This window comes from Plectrocnemia conspersa, unplaced genomic scaffold, assembly GCF_051122295.1.
Source record: "Plectrocnemia conspersa isolate PC_06_02 unplaced genomic scaffold, ASM5112229v1 ptg000008l, whole genome shotgun sequence".
Taxonomy (NCBI): Eukaryota; Metazoa; Arthropoda; class Insecta; order Trichoptera; family Polycentropodidae; genus Plectrocnemia; species Plectrocnemia conspersa.
The window spans coordinates 9,781,195-9,800,170 of NW_028277172.1; the positions used below are offsets into that span (position 1 = coordinate 9,781,195).

General features: G+C 24.0%; 2 protein-coding genes across 5 annotated transcripts; both read left to right on the forward strand.

The window, feature by feature from the left end:
* Positions 1–248: 248 nt before the first annotated feature.
* Positions 249–5,376, forward strand: LOC148232915 (uncharacterized). Of its 4 annotated transcripts, none has more exons than XM_088189775.1 (13): positions 249–459; positions 987–1,116; positions 1,181–1,222; positions 1,297–1,338; positions 1,413–1,454; positions 3,358–3,399; positions 3,484–3,525; positions 3,699–3,740; positions 3,834–3,866; positions 3,941–3,982; positions 4,062–4,117; positions 4,200–4,241; positions 4,531–5,376. In XM_088189775.1, exons 1-11 carry the CDS (start codon positions 340–342, stop codon positions 4,109–4,111), a joined length of 627 nt encoding a protein of 208 aa, XP_088045901.1. In that variant the 5' UTR covers positions 249–339; the 3' UTR covers positions 4,112–4,117; positions 4,200–4,241; positions 4,531–5,376. The 4 variants fall into 4 exon arrangements, 2 of the variants coding, with proteins under 2 accessions (XP_088045901.1, XP_088045900.1); XM_088189774.1 differs by having other exon boundaries at positions 4,062–4,103; XR_015810377.1 differs by lacking the exon at positions 4,531–5,376 and having other exon boundaries at positions 3,699–3,747; positions 4,062–4,103.
* Positions 5,377–8,446: 3,070 nt separating this feature from the next.
* Positions 8,447–10,585, forward strand: LOC148232916 (uncharacterized). The gene is made up of 7 exons (XM_088189997.1): positions 8,447–8,668; positions 9,512–9,641; positions 9,709–9,750; positions 9,840–9,881; positions 9,948–9,989; positions 10,324–10,365; positions 10,440–10,585. Exons 1-7 carry the CDS (start codon positions 8,546–8,548, stop codon positions 10,502–10,504), a joined length of 486 nt encoding a protein of 161 aa, XP_088046123.1. The 5' UTR covers positions 8,447–8,545; the 3' UTR covers positions 10,505–10,585.
* Positions 10,586–18,976: the final 8,391 nt, after the last annotated feature.

Here is an 18,976-nt window from a genome sequence, read left to right on the forward strand (position 1 = left end):
AACTTAAATGTATTTGACTAATGATTTTTGTCGAGATATGCATTATTATATTATATAAATATGTATATAATTAATCAATATATTTATCAATGCTGATAATTAAAATAATCGATAAAGGGAAATATAAATATTATTCATTTTGAATAGTTGCCGAGTTGAATTTTTAAAATGGAGTGAGTGATACGTGTTTTTTTAATTTACACTTTATATTGTATTTTTATATATTGTAATTTTTTTTAAAGTGCCACTACTTGTTGCCCTCAAGAAAAATTTGTAAATCAAATTGTCAAAACGTTAGAATGCCCAGTTTGCTTAGTTGTTCTCCGATCACATGTCTTCATGTGCAAAAACGGGCACAACGTATGTGAAAGTTGCAAATCTCAGGTCACTCAGTGTCCAATTTGCAGAGAAGATTGCACGTGGAGCAGGAATAGAGTCATTGAAGACGTCGTTACTAAAGTAATACACCTTTTATGTTAATACATATAAAATATTTTTTATGAGCTTAAGTAGCGCATTATCAAAGATTTTTTATTAAATAATATGTGCGATATTGCTCGATTTTAACTATTCATCACAATATTTATCCGTGAGATTAAAAAAAGTGTTATAATCGATAAAAATTTAATAATTTATTAATCAAGAATTTCAATCTTTCAATTACGATAAAAATTAAGAATGTCGAATTTAAACTGAGATATTTAAACTCAATAGTCAGTGACTTATACCATCTGTCATCGCAATAGTGTTCTTATTATTTAAAGTATAAATATAGTGACCAAATATTATTTTAAACTTTTTTACAAGAAAAAACTGTTTTGTTAAGCCTTTTCAAGCCAAAAAAGTGTTTTATTGATTTAAATTAATATTTTTTTAAAGATATTGTATTTTTTTTATATTATCTAAATTAAAGAGTACTAGTATTTTATGGCCTTTTAAGTTAATATTTTGATGTGTTTTAACTTATTTAATTTATATTTTTCCAGTATAATCTATTTAGTATATCTACCGTTCCAAAGTGCAATACAGAAAAGTATAAGGAAGAAAGCAATATGTTCATATCTGATATTATAGATGAACACAAAAACTTAATTATAAAAAATAAGTCACAATTAGGTATTATGCATCCAATATTATTTATATAAGTATTATATATCATTTATTTATTTTTAATTTTTAGACACACAGCTAAATAATATTTTAAAATATGAAGAAAAACTAGGTGGCTATATGTTACCTTATGACCTAATTAAATTATTATACTTTTCATAATATAACTTTTTATTTCATTTCTAGGAGTTTGCAAATTGGAAATTTATAACTATAAAAAAGAAAAAGGTATAAAGTTGGAGAAAAATATTATATTTTAATATTCTAAATTCAAACTAATGTTTTAAATTTATTTATTTTAGGCGAACATAAAAAAAACATATCTAAAATTATTAAGACCCTAGGTAAATATTTGTATTTTTATATATAGAAAATAACAACCTGTTGCATTTACACCTACCGGCCGCTGTTTTAAGCTTATATTATGATTCTTAACTTTTTTCTTGTTAATATGCATTCTGCATAATAATCTGCTAGATTATTTACTAATGTATCCATAAAACTATAAATGTCCTAAAAGTACGGGTCGTAGATAGTGCGTCTAATTCGAGTACTCGGGTATTCGATACTCGAGTATACTCGTCTAATTTTCAAGTATTCGATAATCGAGTTTTTTGAATATTGCTCGATCTATACTCGAAAATATAAATTTTTAAATATTTCAAGAACAATAATAACCTTATTACCGTCTTGCTTTCATTTGACGTTTATGCACAAAGCCTCTAATTAGAGCAGTTACTATCAGATAATAATTTTTCCGCATAGTTTCGGTCGTCGGTCATACTTTTTTTTGCTTTGTGTTCTTCGACAGTACCAACTTATCTTATTTATGACAATAAAAATATTAAATATCAAAAAATAAATTTTAGGTTTTACGATAATACAGTTTTAGTGTAAAGTGTTGTAATTTTTTTATACCGATCCGTCAGCTAAAACTATAACTCTAAACAAATATGTATTTTAAAAGCATTTAAAGTAAAATTAGTTTTTCGCGAATCGTCTAAAGTAATGGAGATCCACCCAAATACGTCTTCAAAAGATATAGATTTAAATTTTTCGCAAGAATCAGAAGGAGTAGAAGATTGTAAATTGTTAGAAAAAAATCTATTTAAGAATAATAAGAAAATGCTATTTTGTTGATAGTCGAAGGAAATAAGAGAAAAGCAAAGAAGGGAAGGAAAGAAAAAAACATAGAAAGAGAGTTCAAAAACTTTAAAATCTATAAAAAGTGAACAGATAAGTTATATGTTTTATTCAATGTCTAATTCAACGAGTAGTTGATGGTTCGAGTGATTGGAGACTCTAGTCGTGGAGTACTTATATTGTGGAAAAAGAATCTCAGAGATGAATTACGCATAGAACATATTCTTCTAGTATTCCTCTATACATTCATAAATCAAGACTTTATTACGAACCAATTAATTGATACTCGACTTAATTACATCATAGCGCTATGGCTGTTTTCGTCGTCGATCGGTTGTTATTATTTCGATCAGATAACATTATTAATTATTACAGAAGCTGAACCCAGCTTAAGTTTTAGCAGCTATTATTTATATAATATAATTATTTGCAAAGAATATGTAAAAATATAATCGTTATATAAATATTTAAAAAAAACGTAATTTCTTTATTATTATTTATTAAATACTTTAGGAATTACATAGTTTATAACTAAATGTATATTTTGTTTGCCTTCTGACCTTTTCTTCTCTTCATGAATTAATGTATAGTATCGTTCATTACTTTTGTCATTCAGACAAAATACAAAGCCATCTACGCATTAAAAAATTGCTTTCGATGTTTATTTTCTTGTTGCTATTAAAAAAAAATATAGTCCTCATTTTAGTTGAAAAATATGTATTTTTATTTCAGATTTAGATCTAGTTCTTAGGTTTTTTATGTGTTCGCTAATAACATTTTCAACTTATACTACTTATTATATGGGTAAAACTAGCCATTTTGAAAGATTATTTCACGAGTTACTCATAGAATATAAGTAACTCAATAAAGAATAATTCAATATCTCCTACGAGTCAGAGTAGTTATCGAAATGTTCTTAATAGTTTTCCTAAAAGTATAACTCAATGTAAAATTTTGTTAACAAAAGAAAAAAGTGGTACGTAAAAAATACTTTTTAAATGTTGAATATTGCAAGTTTTATTTAAGGGAAGAAGAAATATTTGTATATTTTCATTGATATTACATACACAAAATACACTTAAATTTTTAATTTCTTGGTTTTAGTCACATTTAAGAATGAAAACGATGAATTAAAAAATGAAAGAGGTACGTATAATTTTTATTTAAATATATATATATATGTAATGTATTAATTTTTAATAATTATTGCTAAAAATTTGGCACTTTCAGTGGCGTGCAATGAAAAAATTGAAAAGTTAAGGAAAGAAAAAGGTTTGTACTTTTTTAATATGTTATTAGGATATTACACTAATGTTTAAAATTAATAATTTTGAGAAGAACATAACAAGAAATTTTCAACATTCTTAAATGAGCAAAGTATATAATATTTATTATTTATGTAATTTATACTTATAATAACCAACGCTTTTACTTCTCATTTCTAGCTGTAGAAGATAAAAAAATGTCAGAATTTTTAGCACTATTTGGTAAATGGTATTTAAAGTGGAGTAGTATCCATTATATTATTTTAATGTTTTATTTATAGCTTTTACATACGTACTTAAATTTCATGTTTTCAGGGATGGAAAGGACAAACTTTAAAAGTCAAATAGGTATGTATCTTAAAATATACATACATTGAATTGGATTTATTTACATGTCCAATGTACTAATTTTCTAATTAAAGCTGAATACAAGTTGGAAATCGAAAAGCATAATAAGGAAAAGGGTATAAAGTTTTATAAAAATATTGTTTCTCGATAATATGATAATGCATTAATGTATGATATTTAATTTTAATCTTTTAGGCAAACATACAAAGATAATTGCGAAATTAAAAAAAGATCTAGGTAATTAATAGATGGTATTAATAATTTTAATATATGTTTTATTTTAATATTTTAATTAAAGTTTTTACATACATTTTTTTTATTTCTCGGTTTCAGAAGAATGCAATATTGAAAATAAAAACCACGAAATTAAAAAAGGTATGTATTTTAGAAAACACACATATATATATATATATATATATATATATATATATATATATATATATATATATATATATATATATATATATATATATATATATATATATATATATATATATATATATATATATATATATATATATATATATATATATATATATATATATATATATATATATATATATATATATATATATATATATATATATATATGTATATATATATATATATGATGATACTTATTCCTGCACATTAGAAATAAACAAATATTTTTGTTTTCAAAAAGAAATTTGAAGAACGAAGCCAAATAATCAAGAGCAGGGAGTTATACAAATTATGCAAATGTTTAACTCCCCTAACGCCTTAAGTAATATTCTTAGGCATCATCCTCCTTTTGTCTCCAGACCGAAAGATTCATTTTTGGTCCGGATTCCGATTCAGAATTCAATTTTATGCCAAACATTTGACCGAAGACATACCAGCTCGAAATTCAACAACTGTCAAGGCTGTCACTTGAGACGACTATTCATTATCGCTTTTGAACCAACTTACGCCACTGATTCGACTCTTAGAAGATCATACATCAGATTTACAACGTTCTACGTGGCTCTGTGAATCGATACAGCGCTACCATTTGATACAATAAATCAAATATATTTTTGAAGATATAACGCATAGGAGTTATTTAATATAAAATAAATATTAATAATTATTATTATGTATTTTAACGAAAATTTGTTTGTTTCGTTTTTTAATATATCTTTTTATTAACTATATTATTAATTTACAAGCATACGAAAAATTCAAAAACTATTATTTATTTTAGTATTGTATTTTAATATTGTTATATTTGTTTTATTATATATTTTATTTTTTTATAAGATTGTAGCTAATAACATATTGTTAACATAAAAAATGATTAAAAACCAGTCACTTCACGGTATATATCATTATTATGTTAATTAAAATTATTTATATTATTGAAATAAACGTGTTTAAAAATAAACTTAGAATAGAAACAGATGTTTGAAAGAGCATTACTATATTCTTTAGTACCATTGTAGACTAAAAAAACAATGTAAGGTGATTGCTAATGTCTGATATCAGATAAGATATTGAAATAATAAGAAAATAAACATTATTCGAAAATATAAATTACATATGTTATTATTACCATGATGAAAATAAATATCATTAAAATTCATAAAAAATCAAGTAACGAACATGTACACGACATTCAAAAACAGACTTAAAATCCTACTTGAATATATGACGACACCAGATAACTTACACTATTTAGACCATCTGACATACCTGACAGACATGAATAAGTATTATATAAAAGTTATTCTTAATAGAAGCACTTACGTTTTTCAAATTGTTTTAATTTCTAAGACTTAGAGTTTTTTTAATTAAGATATATAAAGTAACAATAATTCTTTATTCCTGAAAATATTGCTATCAATAAAATAAAGATTTTGCATTACGTGATAAATATGCACATTTTAATGATTTATCGATACGCAAGGTAATGGAAAACTACTACACTTAATTGTTTTCTTTGTTTTATACTTTTCATGTTAATTTAAACAGTTTTAATTTACGATTTAATATTCATATACTATAATACGCTTTGATCGATTGATAGTATTGTAATAAAAACGCATGATTAATGCTTACCTGATCCATTTTGATAATATTTAACAAATATATGATAAATCTCTTGATAATTTTATTAACAATATAAAACATAAAAGTCGATAAAGCATTTAAGGAATATTTACATCGATAATAAAATTACTGAATACTCACCTAAATACGTTTAGGTATTAAAAAGTCAAAACATTTTATAAACAATGGACATATCAATTAATTTCTAATTAAGAAATGTACATTGCTGCAATTGATGAAAGTTTGCTTTATATTTTTCAATAGCAAAATCAACACGTCATATCGAACAACTTAATATTATGACATCCTCGTTGCATCTTACCTGGCATGCTATGCTGTCGGATAATGCAAGTAAGAGAAGATTCTGACCTTAATACATAGTAATCGAGACTATTCCGAGCTTGTTGAGCGCAACGCTGACGAGATAGAGGCAAAACCGTTTTCTGCCAGTTGGATGCTGGTGCTACGAATTACTATGTAAATTATTCAATTTATCTTCAGCTGCAACATGAAAGAATCACCGCCGTGGAAGTGAGGAAGAACGGTGGTTCTCTCTTCGTTATCTTTTGTTATTGTGGCCGCGGTGTGAACACGAGAAAAAACCAATTTATCTTTCTAATTTATTGCGAATCCGAAATGACGACTGTCGGAAACTATTGCGGTCTAGGGGTTAGCGAGTAAAATTGTCGCGGAAAATTTTAAATTTAAAGTTTTTGTGTGCTGCTTCATGTACAAGTGCAAATACTTTTCTGACAAGTGTAAGTCTAATGCGTATATAATAATAACGCAATTTTTATACATAATAGTTTGAGTGCTGCTGCCGAGGCGCGAACCAACAACCTTAGCATTACTAGTCTAAAACGTTACAAACTGCGCTTTTCTGTCCGTGTGAATTTTAAATAAATAAACCGCATAAATAGACTAATAATAGTCTATTTTATATTTTCATTGTTTAATTTTAGCAATACTACAATACAATAGAGACTTATTGATAAAATTTACAATATAAAATATTTCAGATAAAATTTATATACGATAAGATTTATGTTAGTCATAGATATTTTTATATTGAAATATATGTCTAAATCTATATATGTATCTTTGTTAGATCTCCTGAACCAACGTTCTCTAAATTATTTGTAATTGCCAATAATGCCATTCTATCAATTATTTAAAAAGTCAGTTACTTTATTTCAAATATATCAGAGTTTTCTAAAATACATTAAGGAAAAATCAAATAATTTAAAACAATAGTGATTTATTTTAATTATAACCTATAATTTTATACCTTTATACAAAAAATCATTTGTCATTAAGACAGTCTCACAACGTTTTGGCATTTTACTTTTAGTTCCCACTCATTTATGACACTGTTTTGTCCCTTATCTTATATTTCAAGTACTGTCATAAATGCTCAATTGGATTTATGTCTGAGCTGCACGATTGCCACTACAAAACATCAATAATATTGTCTTTAAATCACTTTCTTGGCTTACTTATTTGTGCTTCGGGTCATTGTTCTATTCAAAAACCCATTTATTTAATAGGTTATTTTTAGCTTATGGTAACATTATGCCTACTATAATATCAACATACACTTCCTGGTTTCTAATTCTTGGCCCACGCCAAGACATACAACCTCCTTCAGCTCCCTTATTTATGTTTATAGTATATCTTGGGTTAAATTCTTTATTCACAAACTGTCTCACATATCACCTTCCATCAGATCCTATTATATTAAATTTACACTCATCACTAAAAAAATGTTATTTCAGTCTAAAATTGTCCAATCAATGAGCTTTTTTGAAAGTGTTTTGCACTGTGTTTTATATTTTTCAAAATATTTTAAGGCATTACAAAATTCTTTATATAATATAACTGACCACTGCTTGTTATGCTTTAAGTTTACTAGTAATTTCGTTTTATTGGATCACAATAGGTACTACTCCCCCATAGTAAATTTTATTTTATTTTATGATTTTTTTTCTCCGTGAATAAATTTTTTATTTTATTTTTATAACTAAATATTTATAGAATATAACTTGACAAAAACAATTAATTTGAGTTTTAATTAATAAAATTCAGAGTGAGCCTCAGATCTGTAAGGTGAATATATCCTCTAGTAGTTTCAACTTTTTTTTCCAAAACAGATTATATCACCCGTACATTGCGCCTTTATAAGCAAAAATATCATGTCAAAAATGTACTATTCGTTTGACTAATACGTTTAAAAAATGTCCTATTCGTTTGACTTAAACGTTCGAAAAAAATGTTTTCTAATAAAGATTTTTGTTGAGATACCACACATAATACATCTTTATTCTGTTCTTCACAGAAAAACACAATATTAAATTAATCAATATATTATCAATACAGATTATTAAAATAATTGATAAAATCATATATAAACATTATTCATTTCGAATAATCGCTGAGTAAATATTTCAAAATGGAGTGAGTAATTGTTTTTTGTTATTAAAATTCACGTTTGATTATGTATTTTTTATTATATATTTTTTATTAAAAGTGCAATTACTTTGAGTCTGTGCCCTCAAGAGAAATTCCTCAAAACATTTTTTAAGGCGTTGGAATGCCCAATTTGCCTCGTTGTTCTGCAATCACATGTTTACATGTGCAAAAATGGACACAACATATGTGAAAGTTGCAAAACTCGGGTCAACAATCAGTGTCCAATTTGCAGAGAAGTTTGCGCCTGGAGCAGGAATAGAGTCATCGAGGAAGTAGTTATCAAAGTAATATATACTTACTATTTTTAGTACACATATAAACAATAAATATTATTTACTGTTCAAAAAATTTAAAATGTCATGAATAGCGTAATAAAATAAAAAGCTAAAAAAATAATAGATTTTACAACACATTACCTTAAAAAAAATACAAAAATTAATCTACGACGTGCTTATCTTTTATATATTACTTTTTTATTACCATATCATCTATTTATATTATTAAGAAAAACAACACATGTGATTAGATTTTTGATAATTTGATACGTTACAACAAGTTCTTTGGCTTTCCCGGACTTCATTTAGTGATATATTTACATAGCTTAACAAAGCAAAAGTTTACTTTTTATTTATATCCATTTAGTTTATTAATTTAAAATATATAAAATGTTTTTGACACAATTTGGTATAACAAGCACAATAAACAATGGGCAATACCTAAGAGACCTAAGTTTAAATACCATATGTAACCTTGTGCTTAATAATTTATTTAAATCTGGAAGATCAGTATTAGTAATTATTATATAATTTTAATTCCAAACAATGGTCACAGATTATGTATTTCTTAATTTTTCCTATCTCCTTGATGAACAGCGTGATAAATGTTTAAAATAAAAAATCTAACTAGATCTATTGTAAGCTGTAATAATATTTATATCACTAATTAACAGACTTTGTATTTGATTTCAGTCTTAACACACACTAAACAAAGCATTTATGTATTAATTTTAATAATAATGTACATGAGCTTTTTTATATTATTTTTTAAAAATTAATTTTCCTAGAATATTGATGTGCTGTGACTTTTCATGTTGATCTTGAGCTATGTAACGTTTATTTATGTTTCAGTACAACAAATTCTGTTCATCTCCTGATTCAAAGTGCCATAAAGAAAAATTTATGAAAGAAAGCAACAAGTTCATTACAGATATAATGAATAACAACAATACCCTTATTTCAAACTATAAGCAACGACTAGGTATTATTTCACTAGTAAAGTTTATAAACAATAATGTCCCATAACATTTTTTTAACTATATTTTCAGACATATACATGAATAATACTTCAGAATATAAGAAAAAACTAGGTGAGTATTTTTAATAATTTTACAAACTTCATTTATACATTTAATTTATAGACTTATTACATACAAGCTGATTTGTTTGTGATTTTTAGACATTTGTCAATTGGAGATTGAAAAGTATAAAACAGAAAAAGGTATGATTTAAAAAAAAATTGTAATTTTGAAATATTATATTAATAATTTAAATTGTGATATTTCAGACAAACATGTAAAAGAAATTTTTAAATTTGAAAAAAGACTGGGTATATATTTTTTTATTTTTTATAAATATCATCCTACTTTTATTTCCTGCTTTTATTCGTACTGCATTTAAACCATCTGACAACTGTAATGTGCTACTATTATAATTAGAGATTGTTGCTTATTATTGTTGCATTTTACTTGATAATTTGCTAGATTAATTGTAGTACAGTAATAGTTTTTAAATGTCTCTCCAGAATTGCGTTATTGCTAAGACTTTTTATCTAATAATAGCTCTAAATACCTGCCTAAATGTAGTACGTAAGTAAATAAGCAAGATCATTATGTTTTTATTAAAATTAACATATAATATTTTTTTTAATTTTTGGATTTAAGACGCATGCAAAAAACAAAATAAAAAATATAAAAATGAAAAGGGTATGTTTTTAGTCTTTTTTCTATAAAACAACATTGTGTATTTTTTATTTATTGCTTAAATTTTGTACTTTTAGATTCATACAGTGTGGATATTAAGAAGTTTAACAAAGAAAAAGGTTTACTATTTTTAAATATGTAATTGTAATATAACACTAATATTTTTTTTCTTATTTTTAAGGCGAACATGATAAGGGAATTTTAAAATACGTGAAAGAACAATGTATATTTAAAATATTATTTATGTTGTTCTTTACATATATATTATATACTGACGCTTTTAATTCTCGTTTCTAGATGAACGCGAAAAAAAATTTTTAGAATACTCAAAACTACTAGGTAAATGCTATTAAATCCAAATATTATTATATTTATATCTACATTATAGTTTTTGTCAAATTTTATTTTTTTATCGGGGGCTATATTTTTTTTTATTGGCTTCGGATGACGTCGCCATCTTTATTTTTTTGAGCTTTTGATATTTCGATAATCTGCTACTCTTTATTTTCAAAGACTAACTGTCGCTCTATCCTTAACCTGGTCATGTCACATTTTTAGCACTATCGCTATTTCTATTTAATTATTTTTATTGATGAAATGTTTTTATTTTTATGAATAATTGTGTTTATTTGTAATTATTTTATTGCCGGTTTTACCTTGCTCAAGTGTGTTTTTCTTAAAAACTATGTATTCTATGGTACCATCTGGTTTACGTGTTTATTTAATATTTAAAAAAATATAAGTTAATTTTTTTTTTGTAGTTCTGTTGTAAACTGTATGTTTTTGTTCGAATTATTTTTAACATATATATTAATATTTGCTTTCTTTAAGAGAAATACATAATAGAAAATGTAGTTGTTTATTTATTTCGACAATATTTTTATTAATATACAAATGCCATTAATACTGGTTTCTAGTCGAACGCTAAGATCCGAATATCCGCGATTTATTCTTCATTAGAATTTAGATCATAGAACTATAATTTATTTTATGTTTTATCATATACATTTTTTCTAAATATTTTCATATTAATACCCATATTTTTTTTAGACGCATACAAGGTAGAAATTGGAAAATATCAAATTAAAAAAAGTTCGTGAATTTTATAGATAATATTAGTATATTCTATATTAATGTTTAACAATTTTATATTTTTTTATTTTAGACGTTTACGAGCACGAAATTAAAAAATATAAAAAGGAAAAAGGTATAAGCTTTTAATTTGTTATATTTTAAAATCATACTGCTTTTTTTTAATTTTTTATTTTAAGTCGAACATGAAGAACAAATTTCTAACTACAAAAAGGAACTAGGTATTTATTATATAATGCTATAAATTAAGCATTAAGCCATTTTTTTGTAAATAAATTACCACTGTCTTCAATACTTGATTCTAGAAACACGTGATATTAAAATATCTAAACTTACACTACTTACAGGTAATTCATATATATTATGTTAAGATATTCAAATATAATTACAGTTTATGCCATTTCAATTGCACTTCAATTAGTCTAAAAATAGTTTTAATATTCTTAAAAATAATTAATTAAAAAATTGCAATTACATATGTACATATTTATTAGATAATTTAATAAAAACATTTTTGTCTTATAATATATTTGGTTTTCTAGACCCTTACTCGGAAAACTATTTTAATCTCTAAAAATAACAAAGCTTCGTAATAATAAATATTACCTTATAGATTGATTGGTAAAATAAATTGCTATATTAAACGTAAAATTATATTTAAATATTGTTTTCTAAATGCATACTTTACAAAATCAATTCAAGAAATTCTGGATTAGTAGTTATATTAAATATATTAATGATATTTATTTTCATCATACTTATTTAAATTTATCGATTTCAGATGCATGGAAAGTATATGATAAAATATGTGAAAATAATAAAGGTATTCAGATATCTATATATTTTATAATGTATTTATTTTGGTAATATAATATATTTCTTTATTTATAGATAAATGCTGGATGGAAATTGAAAAATATAAGATGGAAAAAGGTGTGAACTTCATTAAGTATATAATGGTTTATTAATATGTTAAATCACTAATCATTTTAATTTTTGCTTTCAAGGAGAGCATGAAAAGAAAATTTCAAAGTACAAGAAGGAACTAGGTATATTATATGATATTATATAATGCGAAATACTTATGTAAATTTTAGGTAATTCTAAATATATGTCGTTTTTTTAAATGAAAGTTTTACAAGCATTGTTCTTTAGAGCGTTAATACCTAAGTAAGTACATTGTAATATCAATAATAATGTAAATAATGAGTCTATGTTACGATGTTTAAATAAAGTTGACCATAAAATTTACAATTGCAGATTTTTCATCAAGTAAACAATTTATTAAAAAAAAAATTACAAATTGACTTAAAAAGATAAGGAAAAATTATATTTTTTTAAATTAAATTGTAATTTAAATTATTCATTTTTTAAAAAAAAGTAGGGATTACTGAATATGTTAAAATTTCATTGTTATATATATTGTGAATGTTTTAAATATTGTTTCTAGATGCACGTGGAAATAAAATTTTGAAATTAGAACGAGAAATGGGTAAATATTATTTATTTTTAAGCTCTTTAAATAAGTTGCTATTACAGGCGTTAAAATTATAATTTTTTTAATTTTAGACATACTCAAGCAAAAAAATAAACAATATTTATATGTAGTAGGTATGTAATAGTATATCACATATTTTATTATAATTTATTAAGTTTATAATTTGTTTTATAGGTTATTTAAACTCTATATTTGGTTGAGCGATTGATAAAAAATATTTAAAAGAAGCACGAAGAACTAGGTAAAGCTTAATAAGAAAGATGAAATATATTTATTTTTTCATTGCATTAAGTCTTATCTATAAATTTGCAGACAAATACAAAACAGCCATCGCTAATTCCAGCACGTGTAATAATCAAGTGGTGAAATCCAGTAAGATTTTTACAAATCAGCGCAAATATTCCTCTGTAGCAACAAGTAGAAAGAAAAACAAGAAAAAGTAGCAACACACACGTGAAACAAAAAACTGCGTCAAACAAAACTGTGCAAATTCCAGATCTTCCTGCAGTTACTTCTAGGATTTTTCTGTAAAGCTTATTAATGTTTCATCACACATACATACGCAACATAGATTATGCTTCTGGATTTTTTTTTAATATACTCATTACTGTACATTAAAAATAAGCAAAAATATTATCTCGTCATACAGGAGTTTAATAAATGTATTCTAAAAATATTGTTAATGAAAGTCCAAGCTTGAAAATATATTTTAGGCAAATATATAAATATTCTCAAGACGCAGTTTTAGAAAAAAAAGAATAAGCACTTTAAAGTATCCTGCTTGTTTTTTGATTTTTCAATCATACATTTATATGTGCAAAAATAATATCGACTTGAATTAAATAAATAAATGATAATGATTGCAAAATAAAATTCACAACAAATATCCAGTGTGTAAGCGAGTGAAACAATAGTTTTTATATAATATAGCAATTGAAACAATAGTTTTTAAAGCAAGATATAAAATTAAGCTTGGCTAATTTAAAAAAATATAAATGTAGTATTAAGACATTTTTTTATTTATATCGTTTTTTAATTTTATTATTTTATTTATACCAAAACAATAAAACAAAAATGTATTATAATAAAATGCCATTTATAATATACCATGTTTATATTTTGACAATGTTAATCAATAATAACAACAAATATGAGAAAAACAATTTAAAATTCCTTATCAGATTTAATATACGACTACAAGAAAAACTAGGTCTGTTGTATGTTAAAGTCTATAACTCCGCATATTCATCATGACTGGTTTTAATTTATTAATTTAAAAAAAAACTCAATTAAAATTTTCGTCAATATTTAAATACTTAGTCAGACTTAAATAACACCTCTGTTTTTGTTGATAATTAAAAAAGATTTGTATTAAAATGCTTGCAAAATTAAATTGCTTATGATAAAATAAAAAGAAATATATTACCAATACATATTATATATTTAAAATAACAAATTTAATTCAGATTAGTAAACTTGCAAACATTTTATGTCTTTTAATATAAAAAACCTAATTTCACTCTAAAATAATTTTTAATTAATTTAATAATTTGTATAGTGAAATAATATTAGTTATTATGTATATTTAAATAATAAATACACACCTTATAAAATCTATATTATATTTTATTATAAAGATTGATATTGTGATAAAAATAATAGCAATATATATTTATATAGAATATACATTTATTGCAAAGATAAATAAAGATATCGATAAAATTATCATTTTTTTATCTACGCTGATAAAACTGTGTTTTAATTATTATTATAGCAAACCATATTCGAGCCAGTCGCTAAATTTGGAAATGGAGTAAGTGCTATCTGCTTTTAATAAATAATATTTTTTTTAAATATTGTTTTTTAATTTATGTTGTGGTTTTTTTAAGGACCGCTTCTAATATTGGTTGCCCTCAAGAGGCATTTGTAGATAAAATTATAAACTCATTGGAGTGCCCAATTTGTTTCGTGATACCCCAAACACAAGTTTACATGTGCACAAATGGACACAACGTATGTGTAGCTTGCAAAACTCTGATAAATAACAAGTGTCCATTGTGCAGGGAGGTTAGCGAGTGGAGAAGAAATATAGCCATTGAGACGGTAGTAACAGAAGTAAGATATACTTAAAATTTTAAAGTGCTATTAGAATAAGCAAATTTTAATCCAATTTTATCATTAAATATCATGGATTAATTTACAATATTTCTTAATCGATAATTGAAAATATAGATTAATAATTGTTTTTTAGTATTATTGAGATTATAAAATTATATAATAAATGAATCACGTGAACTTTTAATTTGCAAAAAAAAAGATAAGAATATGCCTAATACTGTTTTAATCAAAAATTGAATAGCGATTATCATAGACTATATTGTTTTGAAATCAAAGGTTAAGCCTCTAATGTTAATTATTAAAATAAAGTTTATTTACAATTTAATATAAGATACATTATGGAAAAATATATTGTATTTGCGGTAAACGGTAATTTTTCATTTAGATCAAAATACCTCTCATGTGTGGAAAACATGTTTTTTTATAAAAATAATATAATAAATCAGATCTCAGCATTTCTTACATAATTTAATATTATTTTCGTGATACTTTTGTGTGATTTTTTTTCTTGTTTAGACACACACGTTATTTTTATTTGTTTCTTTGTCAGATAAGCGAAGGATATTGTAGCCCGAAATTTCATTGATTGCTGTTAAACGTTTTTTTAGTATATGTAAGTGAAGTAAAATCTGTCTGTGTTGGTTACCTTTCATATGTATGCATAATATATTTGTTTTCTTTCGGTATGGGCAAAGTGTATTTGCAACCCGCTGATTCATCGTAACTTTCTGAATAAGCCACGGTAGTAATCTGCTTGCAACTGTGTTCTTCCAAGAAATACGCTATTTTCGATTGCATTTTCGGTTGCTGATTTGAGCTGCAAAGTATTTTTGCCCAGACTGGGCCATTATGCTGTTGAGTCGTTAACTTACTGGAATATATTTTAATGCTACCTATTCTGTTTTTAGGTATTTCAATTTTATTTTAAGAATATTTAGAACATTTTGTTTTTTTCTCAGTAGAAATATATAATGAAGAATTTGGTTTAATGTTTACTACATCTAGTTCTTTCACGTCTGGAACTACAAAAAACGCTAGGACGTTTTACACCTGATTTTAAGATTTCTCAGACTGCACAATGTAAAACGCAGTCTTACGAACGAAAATTTACAACCATTAAGACCGGCTATCATTCAGCTAACGAAAAACGATTTATTTTATTTTTGTGTTTAATATTTAGAAATGATTTATCGTTGAAAAAGCAGGAGAAACTAATTTAAAACATTTAAATGGTAAAATAAAAAAAAACATGCTGAACATTTAAAAAGTGTGTGTAATCTTAAAATCTTGGGAATAGTTAATAGTAAAATGCAATTAAGTAATGCTTGTAGGCTAAAAATAAACAAACATAATAAAAAAGGGAAAAAGAATCGTGGATTTGGTCAAATTTTGTTCAAAATATATTTGTTTAATTTGCATTTTCATTGCCGCACCCTAATAGGAATTTAAATAAGGAAATATATTTAGTTGTTTTTTAACCCAAATTTTTACAAGCCACCATTAAAATGAACCACATAGGAAAATTGTATATTTTCATGTATGTTCTTATTTTTTTTTAGTATACCAATTTAAGTAATGATTCTAATTCAAAGTGTTTTAAAGAACAACTTATTGAAGAAAACAACATGATCATTTCAGATATTTTAGATGACAGTAGAAATGAAATTGCTGATTATAAAATAAAACTAGGTATTATATAATTAAAACTACTAATTTAATATATTTATCAATACTTATAAATATTATTTTTCTAGCTACAAAAAATACTGAAAATGAAGAATATAAAAAAAAGCTTTGTAAGTAATTGGCTTTAATTTATATTCATTAAACACTTATCTTAATATTAAATTTTATTTGTAGCAGAATGCATATTGACAAATAAAATGTATGAAGAAGAAAAAAGTATGAACATATTTTTTTTATTTTTTTATATTATGATTCAACACTATTGTTTTTATTTATTTTTATCGCTAGGCAAACATGAAGAGGACATGGTAAATTCTGAAGAAAAAATAGGTAAATAATGTTTAAGATTAACTTAAGTATAAATATTATTGTTTATGGTCTGTTTTTTATTTTTTTTTAGACTATTGATAAATAATAATTAAAAATATAGATATTTGCTATGGTTTGAAAAACCAAGTAGCATATTTTTAATTATTAATTTATTTATTGTTATTTTAGACATAATAGAAGTGCGAATTGAAAAATATAGAAAGGATAACGGTTTAATTTTTTTAATAGATACATTAATATGATATCACACGTATATATTTTTTAATTTAAAGTCAAATATGAAGATAATATTTTTACATATGGCTCTGGATATAAAACATTTATTATTTATAAATATATCTGGTCCAAAACAATAATTATTTACTACTGGTTTTCAAAAAATAGTATTTGAATTGCATCTTCTTAATGACGTGACATATTTTAGATAGTTTTCCGCTAAATAAAATTTTAGGAAAAGATTGAAAAATCTGTCTACTCTTAAAGATTCTCGGTCATAAGAACGAACCTCGAGTGTTTAATTATTATCTGTAATCACAATTATTAGAATAGTTGTCAAAACTAAATTATTAATAATTCAAAAAGTTCTAGAAATCCCACTTTGTACTTTTCACAAAATATTGCTGATGGTTTTTAATTATTTTTATCAAAACTACACATTCAAAATATTTTACTTTAATTTTCAACTTCTTGCTTTTAAGCACATGTAAAAAACAAAATAGAATATATAAAAATAAAATGGATAATTCATATTTACATATTTAGTGTAGTATCGATTTTTTGATTAATTGCTTAACAGTTTGTGCTTTTAGATGCATGCAATGTGGAAATTGAAAAATTGAGGAGAGAAAAAGGTTTGTACTTTTTTAATTTATAATTATAATATGACAGTTATGTTTTAAATTCTTGTTTTTTAGGCGAACATGAAGAGAGAATTTCAAAATACATAGAAGAACAACGTATATTATATTTAACATTTATGAAAATTTACACTAACATAAACCAACGACATTAATTTTTGTTTTTAGTTAAACACGATAATGACTTAAAACTAATAGGTGATTAATATTTAATTCAGAGCGCTTTCAAATAATACTTATTGTAATATTTACACATATTTTTTTTAATTTCTCGGTTTTAGAGGAATATCAATTATTACTTGATCAACAAATGATTGAACATGAAATGGAAATTTTCGATAAGACAATCGGTAAAAACTTTTACAAAAATGTTATTTTTCAATAATATGATAAAGTACTAATGTATGAATTTTAACCTTTTAGGTGAACATAAAGAGGAAATTTCAAAATTAACAAAAGAACTAGGTATTTAAAATTAACTATTAATTTACATATGAACATACTTATATTGTTACTTTTATGTTACTAATATTTCCTGACATCGCAATTATTAGAAAAGTTGCCAAAAATAAATTATTATTAATTCAAAAAGTTCTGGAAATCCATTAACATGAAACACTTTATACTTTTTACAAAATATTGCTGACCATTTTTTTTATTATTTTCATCAAAACTACACATACAAAATAAACTTTAATTCTTAACTTATTGGTTTTAGACGCATGTTAAAAACAAAATAAAATATATAAAAATGAAAGAGATACATCGTATTTTTACATATTTAGTGTAGTATCTATGTTTTGATTAATTGCTTAACAGTTTATACTTTTAGATGCATGCAATGTGGAAATTGAAAAATTCAGGAAAGAAAAAGGTTTATACAATTTTATTATATAATTATAATAGGACAGTAATATTTTAAATTTCTATGTTTTAGGCGAACATGAAGAGGAAATTTCAATATACATAAAAGAACAACGTATAATATATGTATTATTTATGAAAATGTATACTAACATAAACCAACGTTTTA